Below are 21852 nucleotides of genomic sequence, written 5' to 3'. Positions count from 1 at the left end.
GGAGGAAGAAACTGAAAGCAACTCAAGAAAACAAACAATAATATAAAAATGTTGGGGAGTTTCCATGGTGGTGATGCAACACAGCTCTGCATTTCTTGCTCGGCTTCAGAAACAGGGTGACATGATCTTTAATCATGAGTTAATCGATGCTGAAATCTGAGCAAAGAAATGATTCTATAAACTTTCAGTGAATGTTAGTCCAACACCTATTTTTCTTTTTTTTTTTTATCAGGGGTGTGATGGACAAGAAGGAAGAGGTGGCCATGACCACCACAAGCAAGCCAGACCACCCCACATAACCAAATATTAAGTCTTTCTCTGGACTACTTGTGTATACATCAAAATGGAGTTGCATCTAAAAATTATAATAACTAAGTCTTTATTTGGAAAGCAGATTTCATGCAAACTGAATGTAGTACAATAATTGAAAAACAACTATAAATAGAAACATTTAATACAATATGGCAAAGCCCCCACTATATCTACCCATAAGTCCAAACCAGCCAAGGATTAGAGTCCCAATTTTAAAAGGAATCAAAGAATCAATATTGGGACTTAAAGGAAGAACTGAAGGAAAATCATCTTTTTATATTTTGTAGTAATAAATGTTGTGGATTTATTATAAGTCGACACGAGTGGCATAAAACCAGTGTGGAGCGGTAACACTAAGAGGAAAAACAACATCATGAATGTTTTCTGTAAACACAACAGAAAAAGGGGGAATTGTTGCACAGCTCCTCCTATTGGGGAAAACATGTTCAGTTTTACTGGAACTGGTTGTATCTAATGTAATTCTGATCAGTAAATGAAAGAGAAAGAAAGCTATTATTGCGTACGGCTGTGAATGTTGTGTTTTTCCTGTGGAATTTGCAGTCACTGCGACATTTAGCCACTCAGCTGGGTCAGCGGAGACATCTGTTTAATAAACACTTCAGTCTAGAAGCCACTTTCCATGTTATGTCATAGTCCCATTTATTTTTTAAATAATCTTTAATGTCCTGATGATAAGTCACATTTCTGGTTAAAAACAAAAATGCAAAAAACAAGACGGTGAATTAAGTGAAAATAAAACAAAAACACTGTCATCCTCTCACACCAAAGCTAATAACATCACACTACATCACCTGTGGCTGCTATTTAACACACCTGGTGCGCCTCTCCACTGCCACCCACTGTGGTAACACAAAATAACAAACGCAACTAACAAAACACAAGTGGTTACTACAAGCATAAATATATATGTTATAAATTAAACTCATGACTAATCTACCTTTTGTGCAAACAAGAACTCATCTGAATGTACTACTGCCTTTTTATCACAGAATGCATCAAAAGGTGGACGAATCCACACGTTTCTAACTTACTCACCGTGTCTGTGAGACATGACACAGAAATTAAGGATGTTTAAATTTCACCTTCAGAAAAAATGAGCCTTTTGTGAAATGAATATGTACAGAATTAGATGTCACTTAAACTTGATTGCATTGTGAATGGTTAGTTTACTAAAAGACGAACGACAGGACGAACTTGGGAAGTAAAAGCGTGAGTCTTGTGTTTTTAATGAATCATATTTGCAAATCTTTAAAACTCTACTAATATGCAAACTGAAGGTCAGAGCAATCATTTGCTGAAATTTGCTTGCAATTACTTTAATTTTACCAATGCTAAGGGTGCATTTTCGTCCACACAAACACACGTACAGGACAAGAATATACAGAACTGTTTATTATAACATGAACACCATTACATGAAAGCAGCACACTGATATCACAGTGGGTTCTTTTGTAGAAAACCATGCAAAATATTTATATAAATTAATTTGGTACAATAAATTTCTGGAAAAATAACATAAAAACATAAAGTTTAATTAAAACATAAAAATCTACACAGAAAAACTTGTTTTGTCCAAACTCAAAACAAATGTCCCATGACACCACTTCCCTTTTCCTCTAGGTTTACTCCTGCCTGCCACACTTTAGGACATTTTGTTTTCTACCATTATTATAAATTCATCTTATTTTTGTTTTGCACAGGTCAAGTATTCTGCAATAAGTTTCCCTTCTTTACAAACTGCTGTTATTTTCTACCTTTACATTCACTAATCTGCCTTTTTATTGCTAATCTCATTTGTTGGCTGCGTACTTCAGATCATTCACTGACTTGATGAGGAATCCGGTAATCATGAGTCATATTGCCCTTTATTCATTAGCTGGTTATCATGTCTGCAGTTCTGTGCTTATTCTTATAATTTTCCAATTCTTTGCCCTTATTTTCATGATTTATAACAGGTTTACATTTGAGTCGTATTAAAGCCAACATATATCTTGTGAATCACAACAACATGCTCAGTTTGATTTAAACTGGAGCTGATTTCTTCTTAATCCGTCTCTGAATCCTGATCCGTGTTCTTCTGCCTTTGTGGGAAGGAAAAACACCTAAATATTTTTTCATATTTAGTCTTTTCCTTTTTCTGCAGGCCGCTGGCCCAGTTTGTCCTGCGTAACCCCGGCGTTTGCTCTGTTTTAAACCTCTCTTTTTCAATGTATGTTTTATTCCAGCGGCTACCATTTGTTCATCTGTGACTTTTGTTCTGCAGTTGTGCAAAAATGACTCATTGGGCTTCCTACTGCTAATAGAAGTCGATAAACTGGGTTTTACCTTGTCTATGTTAAAATTCATGTTAGCATTTGCTTCGTTATGTGATTCATGTTTTTCAGAGGTTGCATGTGAGGTTTCCTCTGCTGTCTTTGTGTTCTGTGTGATTTTGCTTCTTTGATCACCACTAGGGGCCTCACTATACCAGTCAGCTTTTGTCCCTTTATCTCCAGGCTGTTTTAAACTTTGACAGCGTTCTGAAACTCCCTGCATTTCACTGATTGCTGTTGGTTTAGAACCTGTAGTGCTTTGCATTTCATGTGTAACACCAGTTCTTTGTCCTGATTTATTTTGACCAGCATCATGATCATTGCCTCTCATATCAGCCCTTTCCCCATCTTCCTTTTCTTGTTTCCCTTGTACGTGTTTCTGATAATCTTTTGGTATGTTTTGTTGTCCATGATCATTCTTATACCCATACCGGCAGAGGTCATATTTTGTTAAGAGCTCTTTATGAGATTTTACTTTATCAGACTGAATTCTTCCTCCTGTCTCATCTTTATTAATGTCCCATTTCATTCTCACCTCATCTCCCACTTTGGCAGCATCAATCGGTTTAGGACCATCATCTCTGCCATCAATTTGGTTACCACAGTGATATTCAGGGTTTTCTCCAACATTGCTAGACTCTGTGTCGTGCTGATTGTCTGCAGGCCAGGTTACTAGTTCCTCTATGTTTTCTGTCTTTTCACCCTCACCTGTTTCTTCCCCAAGTTCTTTCCTCTGTGCATTGCTTATCTGTTGTGGTCTGTAAGATGCAGCCTCTACAGCAGCTCTTTCGTTGATTAATGTGAAATTAGGATTAAAATCTGGTTTCATCACATTAAAATCAATTTGGTTGCCACAGTGATATTCACTGTTTTGTCCGACACTGCTAGACTCTGTGTCATGATGACTGTCTGCAGGCCTGTTTACTAGTTTTTCCATCTTTTGATTCTCGTACGTTTCATCACCAAGTTCTTTCCTCTGTGCATTGCTTATCTCTTGTGGTCTGTAAGGTGCAGTCTCTTGAGCAGCTTTTTCATTGATTAATGTGAAATCAGGATTAAAATCTGGTTTCATCTGATTAAACTCAACTGGTTCTGGATTTTCAGAATCTTTGACTTCAAGCTGAGCATCATTGTGAAGAGAACTTCTGTTTTCTGTCTGGACTCTGTCAAATCTGGTCTGATCATCCCTTAGTATGTTCTCCTCATTACTTTTCTGTTCTCTAACATGATCTTGTGGGGAACAGTCAGACAACTCTGGTTCAGCAGGCTCAGCATTGACTTCTAGATGATGTACTTTAAAATTGTGGTCGGTTGATGTCCTGTTGGGAGCAACTTCCACAGGATCGACACTAACTTCTTCTGAATGTTCGTGCTTGTTTGTCCTCCTGTCTGTTTCTGCAACATGGCTTTGATTACAGTTCTCACATGTGAGCACCATGCCTTCTTGTGCAGCAGTATCTAAAGAATAATTCAGAAAGTGGGTTTAAAGCAAAATCTAACAAAGTGCTAAATAGATTATGTAATTCACATGATCCTCCAGTATATTCTTACAGTATTCTTTTCTTACCTTTCTTTCTGTAAAAAAGAAGATAGGCACTCCAAGATCTAGAACTGCACATTTGAAAAGAAAGTAAAGGGTGTCATACAACCTCTTAGTTAACTTGGAATAATATAAAAGTAGTGGGAAAAAAATGTAATTCTTCAACATTTGGCTTCCAGGTTGACTGTAACATTATGTAGATTATATTTTAACTGGAAAAATATAGAAAGAATCACAAATAGATGTATTTTGAGTAAAAAAAGAAAGAAGGAATAAAACGTACTTGACAGATTTCTCATTGTCCAGAAAAGGCTCATGAAAAAGCTGCCAGAGAGAAAAAGCAAATAGATTCTTTACTAAGTCGCATTTTTCTGCTGTTGCACACATATAATAACTTCACAAGACAGTAGTCTGGGAACATAGTACAGCTGCTGAATCTTACCTTTCTAACTGTGGTATCATCAAAGTCATACCATTTGTCCTCATCCTGATCTTTAATAGTTGCAGCATAATGTCCACTTCTCAGGTCACCAAAATGATTCACCACCGCATACAACTCATACTCCTGATTCTGCTCAATACATGAAAAAAATGACAGATCAGAATAAGGAATGAGGGATTTTCTGTATTATAATCACACCTAGGGCATCTAATGTCATACCTCTGGAATATTTAGGGTGTATGGAACATCCACATCACAGTTGATTTTGACAAATGACATGTAGCGATAGCTGAAGTCAAACCTCTTCAGCAGTAGAATCAAAACATCTGGATGATGCTTTACTGCATGTTTCTGTACAATAAAACACAGATTTCCCCCCCAAGAAGTAATTATGTTATTGAACTCCCACTGTTACAGGAATATATCAGTAATAACACTAAACAAATAAACAGTTTCTTTGCACTCACCCTTTCACCATTGACTTTAGTATCACACTGCTCGCAGTACATCTGGTTTTCTCCGATCAGATATGAGGTTTTGAAAAACTCTGTAAGACCATTTACCTGAAAAAAATTAACCAGCGTCATATATGGATCAGCTCTGGTAGTAAAGTGCTGACCTGTGATAAAAAACTTGACTCTTAATAAGAACATTTTTATGTAAGTTGAGAGCAAAATGCATGTTTTTTTAAACTTTATCTATAATGGACATGATAACTATCTCATCCTGCGTCTTTGATGCACTAAAATCTGAAAGGACGCTGAAACTCAGTAAACTTCAGATGTGATCTGATGCAACACAGAAATGACCTAAATAATAAAATTTAAAAAATATTTTAATATATTAAAATCATTTTATAAGCTATTGAGTAATTATAGAAAATAAAATAAACAAACTTAATCTTCTAGGGGTGATTAGGGTTGCTGTTGGGGGTTGGGGTGGGGTGCTCCCCTAACGTAATAAAATCTCCGTCAATAAGATAAAAAGTTTGTTGAAAAAGAAAAAAATAAAAAAGTTAGATTTAGCCGAGTGCTTATGTGATGGACTGGTGACCTGTGGAGGGTGTACCCTCCCTCCCAGTGATTGCTGGGACAGGCTCCAGCTTCCTGCGACCCTGGATTGGACGAAGCGGTCAAGAAAATGAATGAATGATTTATCAGAGTTGATCTAAATCTTTTTAGTGTTTTGTTTATGCATAAAAATGTTGAATTCAACATTTACTCAGTGTTTTAGAGATTTCAAAACATTGAGATCTACATTTTGTGTCTGTTTAAAAGCAGGGAAATATTGAGATATCAGGCCATATCACTCAGCCCCACGTAACAAGTGCACAAACTTACACCAAACACAAAGTAAGCACTAAAATGGGTGGTCAGGAATGTAAATCAATATTTCATTCAGTGTTTCTCAGCTTTCAAAGATCTAAGTTATTAATCATTTGTGTTGTTTTTGCATCATTACAACTGATCACTTTTCACATGTGCTTCAGCAAGGATGTTTCTCTCTAATATGTTTATAAAATGTTTTCAACAAAGTTCATTCGTGAAAAAGCTAAAAGTGTAGCTCTAAACCAAGATTGTCCAAAAACAGTCCTCAGGGGTCTGTACTGCAGGTTTTGGATGTTTCCTGCTGCAGCACACCTCAATGTAATATTGATTTATACTCTGTTCAATGTGTCAGCATACATGAGTTTTTGGTTTAGTTCTTGTTGTTTTACTGTGGTTGTGCTTTTCCTTGTCTCAGCCTTGTTGAGTTTCCTGTTTTATTCAGTAGGTTTCTTTTCTTTTCACGTCCTCTTCCTTTTTTTTTCACGCCTGGTTTCATTTGTAATTTGCTTTTGCCCTTTGGTTTCATGAATTCACTGCCAGATCTTCATCATTTTGCCACTATCATCTCTGTGTAATCTGTAATAGTCAACTTCTTTTTTTTTTTTTTAGTTATCCTATCTGTACCACACATCCAGTTATGTTCATTAAACCTTTTGTATCCAACATATATCTGCTTCCTGCCTCTCCACCCTGCATTTGGGTCATCATTCTCAGCACACTGTGATAAAATCAGATTGATGGAATAATATGCCTTAAAAGTGCTTAACAGCAAGCTGTTGAGGAGAGCCATTTAATTTAGATCATGTGTGTTCATAGTGTGTTTAGGTACATGGAAATATCTAAAACTGGCAGGATTACAGCCCTCAAGGACTGGAGCTAAAAACACCTTATGTATACAAGAGCTGGGTTCCTCTAAAACAACAGACAAAGCTTGTTGACATTACATGCATACTTTTTATATATATTTAAGACTGCAAAGTTCGACTTCAGCAGCTCTTTTCAATTCACATTCATAATGTAGCAATTAGAGATGAGTTTAGAGATTAGTTTTTTTCAATAATAATTATAGACGTGTTGTCAAGACAGATGTCAAATCCCCAGTCACAACATTGTTCTGAAATACCACTGAGGAAGAAACATCAACCTAAATCTGCAACAGTTTCAATCCAGAGTTGGGTGTGGAATTATATAATCATTTATCGGTCGTTTCTGCAGACTTTGACCAGCAAACAACTCAATACATGCGGAATTAAAACATCTCAGAGTGATGGTAAACCTAAAACTAGTCCTGGCAGGAAAAGTAGAACACAGTTTCAACCAAATGCATCACTATAAATTATTGCAATTGAACAGAAAACAACAAAATAATGTGTGCAAATAGATTTATAATGAAGTGTGTATAATTAGGCACTGCTGATGTTTCAGATGCTTATGTGTGAGATTTAAAGTAGCTCTGTAACTTTCTGCTTCTCACTTCTGTTGATAGTACACTGACGTTCACCGTGCACATTCCTGGAGCTGATGTTGCCCTGCAGGATGCCGAGGCTGAGAAACTGCACAGATTAACTTTTCTTTCTGAGACGCAGTGTCACTTTACAGCACAGATTCACTTTATGGCACTGTGTAAAATGTCAACAACTCGAACTATGTGGATGGTTCGGCAAAGAAACACAGGAAGACATTACTGAAGGAAGTGTAAAAAAAGGATGACAGAGAGGGACAGAGTAAGTGATAAGACAAAAGTCGACTTCAGAGTTGACGTTTACCTGCTGTAATGAACTAAGAGTACAGGTGAGATACAAAATGGATGCCAAATTAGTCATTGTAGGAGGTGCCTCACTGAAACTATCAAAGTTCTACAGCGTGTGTAGTTGTAAATAAACGCTAAATAATAGGCTAATAGTGTGTAATCAATAAATAAAAACTTCACCACACTGTAGCATCCGTTGCTGGAATCCACCAGTGGAAGAGGAAGATGCCAGAACGACCCATCTCTGTTGGTCTCTGCTCCACATTTAGAACAACTGGTGATGCTGGTCAACTCTCCATGAAAGATCTCAAAACACAAATGCAAAGAAGTCTCTTAATAATTGTTACTTTTCAATCAACTTACAGTTTTCTTTTTTAAAGTCATAAGGTTTTTTTTTTGGTTTTTTTTTACCTTTGCTGCATCAGGACTGCACAGCCTCAAAATCTTCTCAAGGTACTCTGCAGCATCCTGCTGTTCATACACTGGGAGAAATGGGGAATAATTAAGTCTTTATTTCATCTTCTTCAACAAAATCATTTCAAAATCAACAAGGCTTACTTTTATGTTTCTATTTTTTAATTAACCATTACAGTAAAAACTAAAGAGCAGGGTTATTAAATGATTAAATAATATAATTTGTCTTAACACCCAACATAACCTGTGATTCAATTTCACAAAGGCTCAGTGAAGCAGGGTTGTTCTGTGTGCAAACATACCTCTGTCAATGTGCAGGCTGTTCAGTATTTTAAATGTGTATGCTGTACGTTGCAGCAAATCATCAAACAAGTCTTTGAGGTGGCGATCAATGAACTCGGGATTGTCATTGGTCAATCTAAAATAGACACACAAAGGTGGAGCATAAACTTCCTTCATTCATTATCCTAACTGCTTAGTCCAATGAAGGGTCGTGGGTTAGCTGTAGCCTATCCCAGCAGGCTTTTGGGCGAAAGGTAGGGTACACCCTGGACAGCTCGCCAGTCTGTCGAGGGCAGAGCACAAACTTTATATTTATATATAGTATAATGAATAAAATGGTGAAGAGGGGTCAGTAAATAAATAGACAAACCTTTGTACAGCTTCTCTGAAGTCCTTGGTCATGAACAACACCTGCAGCACACTGTTCAAATAGCAGGTTGCTCCATGGTTGATCAAGCCATGATGCTTAATATGAGCTGCTGGGAGATTTTAATAGATTGCGTAAATTGTTTTCATATTATTTATAAAATATTATAAACTGACCAAACACAAACTCACTGAAAGAGACAAATAATCAAATGTCTTCAAGTAAGCCCCAAACTGTGACAAAGAGGGAATCACTTTCCAACTTTAAATGTCCTGTCCAATCACATCACGTGACTCTGTATCAACGTGATGTGATTGGACATAGTTGACTGAGCCAGACATTTATTATTATGTCCCACAAATCAATTAACATTTCATATTAACTGCATGTCCATCTCTTCATCTACTCCGTAGATCATCATTTACACACACGTGTCTTCAAGCATTTCAATTATACAGAATATTTATTATTTACAGAATATTCACCACGTTACTGCAAACTTCCTCTGTGGGAAATAATTACATACGTAAATACAGCTGCAACCAAAGTACAGATGTTATCTTTAAGTTTGCGATCTGACACGCATTTAGAGCAGAGCAACATTTTGTTAATGCTCTGTAAAGACTGTTTAATTTATCATAGAAACATTGTGTATGGCATATATGAATGAGACCGGAATTTGGGGTAATTCTGCTTAATTAAAATGACTAATGTGAACACAAAAAAGAGCTAATGTTGCAATCACCCAGAGGAGCTGATATATCCCCTACATACCTGAAGTGTCCATTTCAGATTGACTCTCCAACAAAGTATGTTGAGTCTCTGGATCCACATCGACGCCGCTTAAGTGTCTACAAAATTATTACTAGTTTATTGCAGTTATAATATCTGGGTGGAAAAATCGAAAAAACTAAACAACTACAACGCATGAAGTAAAAACAAGAAATTTAGATTTCACATTTAAAAAAGTATGTATGGATAATATCGGCGCAGACCAACACTAAGCCCAAACACAGACACTGCTGGGAAATATGTACAGGCTGCTTTCGTTTTCGCCTCTGCTACGTTCACAAAATGATGCGTTCACGTCTGTCGGAAACTGCGGGTGGAAACGGAGCCTTTTTGTGGAAAATATTTCAATGTTTTTTCACAGATATAAACAATACTTATGGTGAATATTATTTTAGTTTAAAATAGTTTTGACAGCAGACCAGCTTTCTTCTGCTGCTGTTGTGGTACTTTCCAGATTTAATTTGAACTGTGAATTTCAGATTTCACTTATATAAATCAGATGTTGTGCATCAAGTAACGTTTAATCTTCGTTTTCTGTGAGACTCAGAGCTATTGAGGGTGTGATCCTTGTTTATGATCTGAGTGTCAAGTCCATTTTTCATATCTTGTTCCCTTGTTCAGTTAATTTGTGTTTAATAAAGGACTTTAATTACAGTGTTCGAATAAAAGAGCTTTATTATAACATTCAAGTAACAATGAACACAGATAAATACAAGAATTTGATTATCTAATGCACACAACAGTAAGGTTTATTAATTTGTAAACAGAAGGCTACCCTGGACATCAGCAGCTGCAGGAGGAGGTGCAGAGGGGATCAGTCAAGCTGTCAGACCTCCAGGGACCCTCACCACCAAATGGATGACGGACAGGTGCTGGATTCCATACTCAGACAGCAGCGTCGAGTCTCCATCCAGCAGCTTGTCTGCAAAGATCAGCCGCAAAGTATCCATTCCTATACATAAAAGGCAAACACAAGGGGACAGCGATTAAACAGTGATTCCTAAAACCGTTTCTGCAGAACCTGCTTTTCATAAACAACATCAAGCCTGGAAATCAACTTGTTTAGCTTCATATTGATGCTTTTATTATGATTTATAGGACACACTGGGGTCTCTCCAGTACTCACTTCTGTACTGGTCTACTCTAAGGCAAGCTATATGCTATAATTTGTCTTTTTTCTTTTTGGTTGTTGAATGTCTACTGTAGATTCACAATAGTTTGTCCATTGGTACATTCACAAATTTGCTCATGTCCTGTTTGTGAATGACTGGATCAAGACAATGACACCGTCATATAACCATCTAGAGATTAATTATTCTATTATATATATGAGATCCACTGCTGTAGTAGCAGACTCTGGAGCAGTCTCATTTCTGCATACTCTAAAATGACCATTTATATTATCCAAGAACACTTCTGCCTTTCTAAACTGATCTTTGTGGATTTGAGACATTTAATCTGTAGCCTAGTTATGTGGACAAAATTTAAATGTCTTGAAATTTTAAACGTTTTTTTGTTGTTGTTGTTTTAATTATGGTTTAACTCTAAAGTTACTTTTTACCTTTAAAATCATAACTACAGTGGATGATATTTTGTTAGTAAACGCTATAACAATATAAAGTAGTCTATCATATTATCTTCTGTGTGTACATATAGTGTTTTACTTCCAAACTCAGTACTTAGTACACTTTGACATCGATTTGCAATAGTATTTTTTAATCATCTTATTTACATATATACTGCTGAATATATCTATGAATAGGCTATACTTTAAATGATCAAAATATGTATTTAATGTATTTGCGATACTTGAAATTAAAGCAGTTTCATCTTTGTAAGGGTTCGCCAACAACCTTATGCTAATGCAAGAACGACACGCTAAGCAGAGAAAAACATAAATAGGTTCAATCATCCTACTTGCTTTTAAGTCTTTAGTATGTTATTATGTCTTCATTACAATATAGGCAACTTTCGATATGCTGTCGTTCCGTTTATTTGAAAGAACTTCTGTGGACGTATCGGCGTATTTCTGCGTAAAAATAACCTAATACCCAACCTACTCCAATCTCTGAAAAGCTTAGTTTACAGTTGTCCCTTTTCACGCAAGAAGGTGCTGTAACATCATCCCAGCGCTGACAAAACATTAAAACAAAGTGTTGAAACACGGCTCGAAATTGAAAGGACAAACCAGAAAGTTAGTTGAGTTTGTGCGCATGAAAGAGCTAAGAAATTTCCAGTTTTACCAGCGCCATCTGGAAGTCTCTGCGCTATTTTTTCCTTTAGCTGCAGGACGGTCATTCCCTTCATCTGCTCCTCAGTGTTACACAGATCAACAATCATCTTTTCTCCTCTCAGTCCGTAAACTTCGACCTGGTAGATTTTTCCCATTTTGTCGCCCTTTCTGCGCTGCAGCCTTCAGCTGTGTGTAAGAAGTCCTGATGGTGGTGGTTGTTGTGAAAGCAGAGAGCTGGCGTCGACAGAGGACGCTGCATTCTTTCACTTTCACTGTTTGTTTATTTATTTATTTATTTATTTAATTATTTATTTAATTAAAACACGGTTTCTGATTTATGGAACCTTTATTTGTGGAAAATCTTGATTAATCCAATTTTATCAGGCTGCTTTTCTACTTTCCCAACCTTTCCTGATGAAAACTAACATTTTTAGACCTACATCTCAAACTTGGACTAATACGTTGGCTAGAGTGATAAGATTAATAAAAAAAATAATTAAAAAAAATTGTGAAACATTTAACGTTCTGCAGCAATCAAATGTCACGGGAAAAGATAGGAAACATTCAGATCCGCTTACAGGAACTAGAACATCGCAGTCGCATCCTCATAATAAGGGCCCGGGGAAAACAATAAGGCGTGTTGATTTTTAAAGGAGAAAGTGAAAGTTAAAAACTGTTTTTGAGCTCTTAGAATAACAGCAGCCTCAGATCTCATTTATCGGGAGAGGACGAAGGAGGTTTTTTCGGTGGAGAGAAGACGACTTGTTCAGATCCATCATGAGTTCAGAGGGTAACAACGACAAAAGATACGACCCCAGAGACACCACGCTGAAATTTGTGAATAGGCCCGATGATCTGGATCCACTGCGTAAGCATTAAAAGTAGCTTAACATATTGTGCCGTAATGTTTAATTCGTTTTTCCTTGCTACGTTTAGTTAACCAGACGATGAGTGAACTGGATAAACTACTGTAATATTCCTGCACTTAGGCAGAGGTCCCGGCAGAATGAATAAGGAGGCAAAAAGGTAATACGAACACAACCTTTATTTTGTATAGTTCATAAGGCAACCAGTCTCAGACCTGTATGGGATTCGATAGATAGCAGTTCGATAGCAGTTGTATTCGAGCCAGTCACTTGCTCCCTTGAGTGCACGGCCACAATGGGAGGAGCCACAAGGCAACGCCTCAAACCCACCCACGCCACAACACAGCACTACAACCGAAGGTCCCCACTTTTACACCCACACCACAAACTCACCAATACGGAGGGAACTCTTAGGACCCACCCATCCCTGGTCTCACCGTAGGGCAAGCCGCGGCAGCATCCAACTCCTAATTTAATAACCCCAACACGTCCAATACTGGGTGCAAACACCATTAAAACTTTCCTACACTCACACAACACATTCATACAATTTATAGAATTAAAAAGACTACTTAGCTTTCCCCTGGGTCGAGACCCTCCCACAGGGTCTGAGCTTTGGCGCTGGTCCGACCAATTAGCTGTCACAGGCAGATGCCGGCCCAGCGCAATGAGGCCTCCACTGACGGCAGGAGTACCTCTCCTCTGGCTGGGGAGTGGAAGAGCGTGCTCCTAGATATTTCCCTGACTCCTCCTATCCCTGCCTGGATGGTGAACTCACCCTACAGTCCCCCTAACTGTCTTCGCCGCCGGCAGCCCTACACAGCTGCGATCGGCACCCTCCCACCAGGCCCACTGAGCACTAGACGATTGCTTGGCTGGGTAATCACCCGATAGTCACCAAGCTCCTCTCCCCAGAACACCTCACACACACTGACTCAGTCCTTTTGTCACCTCTGCTTGCTCTACCCCAGGTGCTGCCACTCACCTAATCAACAGAGCTGCTCCGAATCACCTAATCACCAGAGCAGCTCCCGCTCACTACACTCCCCCCACCCTTAAAGTTGACTCGTCCCTGAGTCAAGAAATGTCGTAATCCTGAAGCCACCCCGGCGGCCTCCTCTGACGCTGCGGACGCAGTTCCTGCAGTCTATGCTGCTCCCCTCCGCTTGTTTCCTCTCCTACTTGGCTTGGCACGGGCAAACCAGCTGCTACTGGTCTTGCCAGCTGTTGGCTGCTGGGCCTCCCCTCCTCCGTCGGTGCCCGTTCTCCGAGCTCGCTGTTGTCGCCTGAACGGTGGTGTGGGGGTGTCCTGACTGATGGTTCTCTCAGTTCCTCTCCAGAAGCTGCTGCTGACCGTGCTGCCCTCCATGGGACCCAACTGGCTCTGCCACTTGCCTCTGGTCGCCAGGTCTGCCTCTGTGTCATTGGCGGTCCTGATCTTGCCGTCTCTGGTATTGGGGAAAGACATGGTTTGAGTCGATTGTAATGCACAGTCATTTCAGCTCCCCCCTCAGCTGGCTCCAGTCGATACACAACATCTGTCAACCTCTCCACCACTTTATAGGGGCCCCTAAATCTCCTCTGTAGCTTAGGACAGATGCCCCTCCGCCGGGCCTTAGAACGCACCCACACAAACTCCCCTTCAGAGTAGTACTGGCATTGGGCCCTCATATCAAACGCCTCTTTCTGTTTCCCAGAGGCTGCAGCCTGGTGCTTCCTCACAGCTCCCATCACTGTGGACAATGTGTCCCTCAGTCGTGACACATACTCTATCACTGTTGGAAACTTCTCTCTACCTCCCACATCCAACATAATGTCCACCGGAAGCACCATCTCCTGTCCAAACACCACTTTAAAGGGGGTGAATCCAGTACTGGAATGAACACTACTCCGATAAGCCAGCATTACAAAAGGCAGGAGTACATCCCAATTGGTTTGGTTGTCCTCTACAAACAATGACAGCATAGACAGTAGGGTTCGGTTAAACCTTTCAACCATTCCATCAGATTGCGGATGGTAAGGTGACGTGCGGGTCTTATGAATGTTAAGCAAACGGCACATTTCCTTAAACAGACTGGACTCAAAATTTCTTCCTTGGTCTGTATGAACAGTGCGAGGGGCTCCAAATCGACAAACCCAATCCTCTACTAAGACCTTTGCAACAGTCTGCGCTTCCTGATTGGGAATTGGGAAAGCCTCTGTCCATTTGGAAAAATAATCCCCAATAACCAAAACATACTTATTGTGTCTTAAGGTTTCTGGCAAAGGCCCCATAATGTCCAGTGCCACCCTCTCAAAAGGCCGTGATGCTGGTGTTACCTGGAGAGGGGCACAGGGCTGCGAGCCCACAGTTTTCCGGGACTCACAGTCTCTGCACTCTACACCAGCGTCTCACATCTTTGAACCATCCTGGCCAGTAAAACCGGTCTTTCACTTTAGCCTGCATCTTTTGTATCCCCAAATGACCGGCAGTCACCGAATTGTGTAGCTGTTCTAGCACCTTGGGGACCAACAACTCCGGGAGGACTACCTGTACCTGTTGAGCTGCATCCGAATTAGCTGGAGGTATTCGGACCAACCTACCACTTTGCATCTGTAACTGCCCCCATACTGATGCAAACTTCTTCAGCTCTCCTGTCAGTTCCACACTCCGTCCTTCAGTCTCCCCCTCCATCAAGGCAATGACTTGCTTAAGCTCTACGTCCTCTCTTTGTGCCTGCCTCAGCTCATCCCATTCTTCCACGCTACCATGATCCGGGGTTCCCCTTGACAACACAGCACAAATAGGGTTGGTTACAATGGGCGATTCCTTTACTGCCTGCCCCTCAGGAGTATGCTCCCTGGGCAGAAATGCTGGAAGCCTTGAAAGCGCATCAGCATTAGAATGTACTCGACCAGGACGATGTACGATTTTATACTGAAAGCTGGCCAGCTGCTCAAGCCATCTGGCCAGCTGTCCTTCCAAACCCTGAAAATTGTGAAGCCATTTCAGAGAGCTATGATTTGTCCTCAACACAAACTCTTTGCCAAGCAAATAATGTTTAAAATATTTTGTGAAGGTGACCACACTCAGTAGTTCTTTTTTTGTTGTTGCATATTTCCTCTCCTGCTTAGTCAGTGCACGACTAGCATAAGCTATGACACCCTCTTGCCCTGCTTCCTCCTGCGACAAAACAGCTCCAATACCAGCATCACTGGCATCTGTATCCAGAATAAATGTCTTATGAGGATCCGGATATGCTAGAATAGGGGCAGACATCAAACTTAACTTGAGCTTTTCAAATGCTGACTGACACGCATCAGTCCATTTAAATCGTCTCCCCTTTTCAGTTAACTGATGTAGGGGGCGAGCAATTTCCGCAAACCCTTTCACAAATCTCCTGTAGTAGGAGGCAAGCCCCACAAAGCTTTTCACCTCAGTCTGGTTCTTTGGCATTGGCCATTGTCTCACTGCTTCCACTTTTGCTGGGTCTGCTTCCACACCCTGGGCCGAAATTATATGACCCAAATACTGTACTTGGGAAGAAAATAAGTTACATTTAGCAGGTTTCACCTTCAGGTTGGCCTGTTGCAATTTGGTAAGAACTTCATCCAACCGAGCCAGATGTTCCTGAAATGTACGACCAAATACAATAATGTCATCTAGGTAGACCAAACAAGTCGCCCACTGCAAGTCCGCCAACACTAGATCCATCAACCTCTGAAAGGTACCAGGGCTGTTACACAAACCAAAGCTCAGCACATTGAACTCAAAAAGACCTTGCTGTGTTATAAAAGCAGTCTTTTGTTTGTCTTTGGGATCTACTTCGACTTGCCAGTAACCACTTGCCAAGTCAAGTGTCGAAAACCAACATGCTTTACTCAAGCAGTCAAGAGCATCATCAATGCGAGGAAGAGGATAGGCATCTTTTCGTGTTACTTCATTTAACTTGCAATAATCAATGCAAAAGCGCAAACCACCATCTCGTTTACGAACCAAAACAACTGGGGCTGCCCAGGGGCTGTGAGAAGGCTGCACAATGTCATTATCCAACATTTGTTTAAGATGGTCGGACACCTCCTGTTGTAAATGAAGAGGGACTCTGCGAGGGGGTAACTTGACAGGTTTAGCCTCACCTGTATCAATCTGATGTAAGGTAAGATGGGTCCTCCCCAAGTCATGATCACCCATACTAAAAACTGACAGGTTACGCAACAGCAGGTCCCGAATAGCAGCCATCTCCTGTACCTCAAAACCTTTTTGATGGAGCCCCAACTGTGTTAACAAGATGTCCACTGACCATTGTCTAGATGAAGCATGGGGACCCTGTGTTTCACCCAAATGTTCAGCCCTATTTGCAACTTCAATATCTGTATGCAACAAACCCAGTTTCATCCCTTCTTTTAGGGTCAGAGCTACATTAGTCACATTTATCACCCTGATCGGCACTGAACCCTGGTCCGCTTTACAAACCACTCGAGCCACCATAACATTACAGTTTGCCGCCACTGAAACTGCAGGCTCAAACATTCCAACTTGACCAGGTCCAAAAACAGAATCCGTTTTTCCAGTGATAACTGTTTCACTTCGGGGGGTATCACTGTATCAGTGGGGACTGTCACCATTTTGGGTGTATTCATGTCAGCTGGTACCAAGACAGGCAACAACTTGCCCATTACTCGGCATTCTTTTTTTCCAAAATCCAACACCACCCCATATTTGCACAGAAAGTCAAAACCAAGAAGGATCTCCTGGGAGGGCACATCAGCTACCAAAAAGTCTGCAACCAAGGCCAGCGAATCAAGCTGACAGACTGTCTGCCACCTCCCCAAGATCACCATCCCCCCACCATTGGCAGCAGCCACGTCCCCCGTATACTCTGTTAACTCAGACCCCCCCCCTTTGTCATGTCCAACCACAAACTCTTTGGGATGACCGAGAGAGTTGCTCCACTATCTACCAACAGCAGGGTTTCAACTCCCCCCACTTTCCCCTTGATGTACCCTGCACCACCATATCTAACAGCCGAGGCCACCGATGTCCTAGTAGAATTGGGGGCAGGCAGTTGGCCTGCCGTACCTGCCCCCTCTAGTTTCCCGACAAATAAGGGCAATCTCGCCTCAGATGTCTCGTACAACCACATTCCCAACAACCCCCAGCCGTACCTTGGGATCTGTAGTTCTTGGAACCAATGATTGGTGCTCTCACTGAGCCCTTACTAGGCTCTGCGGGACCTGCTGGGGCCTGGGCTAATTGCAGGCTTTTGACAGCAGACTGCAAACTCTGAACCTCCTGTCTTAACTCCTCCACCATCCCCAACAACACCCCCATCTGCTCATCACTGCTGGATTTAACTACTGACACCCCCATGACTTTGGACTCTGGGATAACATGAGTTTGCTCCAAATTCCTTAACAGCTCCATTTCAGAAGACAAATAGCTTCTTCCAGGGTTTTAGGTTTTGCTGCCCTCAAATTTATCCGAAAATCTCCTGTGGCAACATACAAAATAAACTGATCTCTTGCCAACATGTCCCGAGTTATCTCGTCTGCAGTGGGATATGCTCGTGCCGCCAGCCGCCTCAAAGCATTCCCAAATTCCCTAGCACTTTCACTGGGCTGCCGTCGTCTAGCTGTGAAACTAGCTCTACTCCAGTCATCACAGTCTGAAGGTTCAAAACAACGAGTCAGCGCCAATTTCAACCGCTCATAATTACGTTTTGCTTCTGCTGGCAGCCCACTGTACATCTCTCTGGCACGCCCTGACAACAACAGTGACAAACTTCAGTTTAAGTCCTGCATCCCATTCATTAACCTCCGCAGCCAGCTCAAATTGCTCCACCCAGTCAGACCATGCGCGCCCAACTGCTGTGAATGTCTCCGGCATAAAAATAGGCCGACCTGTGCCTGCCCTCATGGCCTGCGGTGTGTTTTGACCACTACTAGACCCATTAGTGGATACAACCACATTCTCAGGTCCACCTAATGGTTGAGCCCCTTCTGCCTCAGACATTATCAAGAAATGACTCTAATGCTCTCACAAGGGAGAACAAGATCCCACCACTGCCACCAGTGTAATATTCCTGCACTTAGGCAGAGGTCCCGGCAGAATGAATAAGGAGGCAAAAAGGTAATACGAACACAACCTTTATTTTGTATAGTTCATAAGGCAACCAGTCTCAGACCTGTATGGGATTCGATAGATAGCAGTTCGATAGCAGTTGTATTCGAGCCAGTCACTTGCTCCCTTGAGTGCACGGCCACAATGGGAGGAGCCACAAGGCAACGCCTCAAACCCACCCACGCCACAACACAGCACTACAACCGAAGGTCCCCACTTTTACACCCACACCACAAACTCACCAATACGGAGGGAACTCTTAGGACCCACCCATCCCTGGTCTCACCGTAGGGCAAGCCGCGGCAGCATCCAACTCCTAATTTAATAACCCCAACACATCCAATACTGGGTGCAAACAACACCATTAAAACTTTCCTACACTCACACAACACATTCATACAATTTATAGAATTAAAAAGACTACTTAGCTTTCCCCTGGGTCGAGACCCTCCCACAGGGTCTGAGCTTTGGCGCTGGTCCGACCAATTAGCTGTCACAGGCAGATGCCGGCCCAGCGAAATGAGGCCTCCACTGACGGCAGGAGTACCTCTCCTCTGGCTGGGGAGTGGAAGAGCGTGCTCCTAGATATTTCCCTGACTCCTCCTATCCCTGCCTGGATGGTGAACTCACCCTACAGTCCCCCTAACTGTCTTCGCCGCCGGCAGCCCTACACAGCTGCGATCGGCACCCTCCCACCAGGCCCACTGAGCACTAGACGATTGCTTGGCTGGGTAATCACCCGATAGCAGTCACCAAGCTCCTCTCCCCAGAACACCTCACACACACTGACTCAGTCCTTTTGTCACCTCTGCTTGCTCTACCCCAGGTGCTGCCACTCACCTAATCAACAGAGCTGCTCCGAATCACCTAATCACCAGAGCAGCTCCCGCTCACTACACTACTTAAAGTAAATGCGCTTGTGCTGATTCGTGAAAACAGGGATGTGCATGACAACTTGTTTCTTAAAAGAACGCGAGAGCATTTCCCCCCCTCCCCCCTCCCCCTCCCCCTCCCCCTCCCCCCTCCCCTCCCCTCCCCTCCATGTTGTGCACTATTTGAGGTAATGTTGAGTTCAGTGTTTGCTCTTGTTGCTGTGTGCAGCCCCAGAGGAAGGAGACCGGAATCTCCGAGCAGAAATGTCCTGCGGTCACGCTGTCACCCCGGAGTCTCTCACAGGGTGGTGTCGCAGCCTGCTGGACCAGGTGCTTTCCACCATCTCACACATTCCTTCTTTCAAATCAAGCAACACGGTTTTAATTGTTCAAAGTAATGTCTATCAGTCTATTTGTGTTAACTTGTACTGATATTAACAGAATCTGCTTAATCTTCTCAATCAAATAATGATCCTTTTTAAACATGTTTGCAGAAATCTAGTAAACTTTTCTTGATATTTCAACCCTTAAATAGACATGGATGATTATTTTTGTTGTCATTTCACATTTGGATTCCTAAATTTGCTTTGCTTTTTTTTTTTTTTTTAATAACTTTTTTATGCTATGTAGGCAAACCTAAACCTAAGTTTGGCAGCTCATTGTTGACATGATGTTTTAAGAGTCAGATTTAATCAAGTTTTGTATGGCTTATGACTTTCTAGACAAATCTGTTGGATTGTTTTTCTTAACATGTACTCACACAGTTTGTTATTTTTGTAGTCAAAATGTATTCACTCACAAAGTAAAAAGGCCTTTCATCTACTTTGCATTTTCTACTTTGCATCTAGGTGGTAATATAATAATAATGTTCTTTTAAATTTTCAGGGCCAGTACAAATTTAAATGTCCTGCCTTAAAGGAAGGGACCCTACAGCAGTGTGGTGCTGTGTGGTCTTACCAAGAAGTGCGCAGACTTGCAGTGCTCACAACTGAAGAAATGCGTGACTTTGAAAAGAAAATGGCTCGCCTGGCTGCTGCACAGTTCTGTGACTGTAAATCGGTAAGTCTCCCACCACGTTTGATAAAAACTTCCACAGAGACTGCTGTAAGACTCCTTATAATTATTTTTTTTAAAAAAACATGCACAACAGAGGTTAGAGCTCTGCTTGGTTGTCAAAATTAATAGCAATATTTTTACCACTTTTTGGAAGGCCCAACGTAGACCTCATAATAAATTTAAAACAGTATTGTTTTATTTGAGTTTTGTCATTTTGTAACTGGCTAATAAAAAGCCAGAGACTTAGCCCCAACAAAATGGACAGATGTAGGTTTTACCTTTTCAGTTCAATGAGAGGTACATCTGGTAGCTTTAGTGGTGTAAAACATTATTAGTTTGATGGCTCTGTCCTTAAATATTTACACATTCTTTAGCAAGAAATCCCAAATTCCTCCTGATGATCGGGAATGGGCTCTTCACATGACAGCAGTGTGAGACTAACGGTAACATTTCCATTTCAACAGCTAGAATTTTCCCTTTGTTTTCTTTTTCTCTGTGATAGTGTCCTGGTTGCAAAACTTTTGTGGAGAGAGCGGACCCAGCTAACCTAAGCGTACAGTGCACGGTGTGCATGTCTGACAAGAAGAAAGTGTTTGAGTTCTGTTGGCAGTGTCTGAAGCCATGGAAAGGTAGAGCTCCACGCTCTGATCGCTGCGACAACGAAGGCTGCATCAACCAAGACCTCCAACTCCTGAAGACCTGCAAGACCACTGCTCTGCCTCAAGTTCAGGGGGTCACCGACTGCCCCTCTATCCGGGCCTGTCCCACCTGTGGTCAGAAGGTGGAGCACGATAAGACAGGCTGCAAGAACATCATCTGCCCCCGTTGCCAGGTGGAGTTTTGTTTTGTGTGCCTGAAACTCACTCCTGAGTGCTTGAAGACCAGCTCCTACTTCATCCCCTGCAGCGATGGTGTGGCTCCCAGACAAACATCCATACCTGTGTGGCACAGAGACTAAATACATGCTTCAGTTTTGGCATATGAAGAAAATCAAAATGTGATAGGCCAATTTGTTGCTGTATATTAGTAAAATTAAGTAATAACTTTTGCGTTCCTTTATATCAAACTCCTGTTCAAATATACAACTGTAGATGGCGCCCTTACACCAGATGTCTTTTTTCAGTTACGGTCAATAAAAGCCTTTTTAAGAGAATGTTTATTTGAT

The 21852-nt window shown here is 41.4% G+C and overlaps 2 protein-coding genes across 2 annotated transcripts; one reads left to right on the top strand and one right to left on the bottom strand.

Annotated features, from left to right (window-relative positions):
- Positions 1-10378: 10378 nt before the first annotated feature.
- On the bottom strand, positions 10379-11948 carry LOC306769212 (uncharacterized protein; the record flags this gene model as incomplete). Its single annotated transcript, XM_079257778.1, has 2 exons — positions 10379-10512; positions 11804-11948. The coding sequence occupies 2 exons, from the start codon at positions 11946-11948 to the stop codon at positions 10379-10381; spliced, it is 279 nt and encodes a 92-aa protein (XP_079113904.1).
- Positions 11949-12570: 622 nt separating this feature from the next.
- Positions 12571-21645, top strand: LOC306769210 (putative E3 ubiquitin-protein ligase RNF144A; the record flags this gene model as incomplete). The annotated part of the gene is made up of 4 exons (XM_079257776.1): positions 12571-12661; positions 19867-19961; positions 20517-20690; positions 21190-21645. The coding sequence occupies 4 exons, from the start codon at positions 12571-12573 to the stop codon at positions 21643-21645; spliced, it is 816 nt and encodes a 271-aa protein (XP_079113902.1).
- Between the last annotated feature and the right edge of the window lie 207 nt (positions 21646-21852).

The sequence above is a fragment of the Telmatherina bonti genome, assembly GCF_933228915.1.
Source record: "Telmatherina bonti genome assembly, chromosome: 18".
Taxonomy (NCBI): domain Eukaryota; kingdom Metazoa; phylum Chordata; class Actinopteri; order Atheriniformes; family Telmatherinidae; genus Telmatherina; species Telmatherina bonti.
The sequence above is the reverse complement of the archived record's forward strand: the minus strand, read 5'-3'. Positions and strand labels throughout refer to the sequence as shown.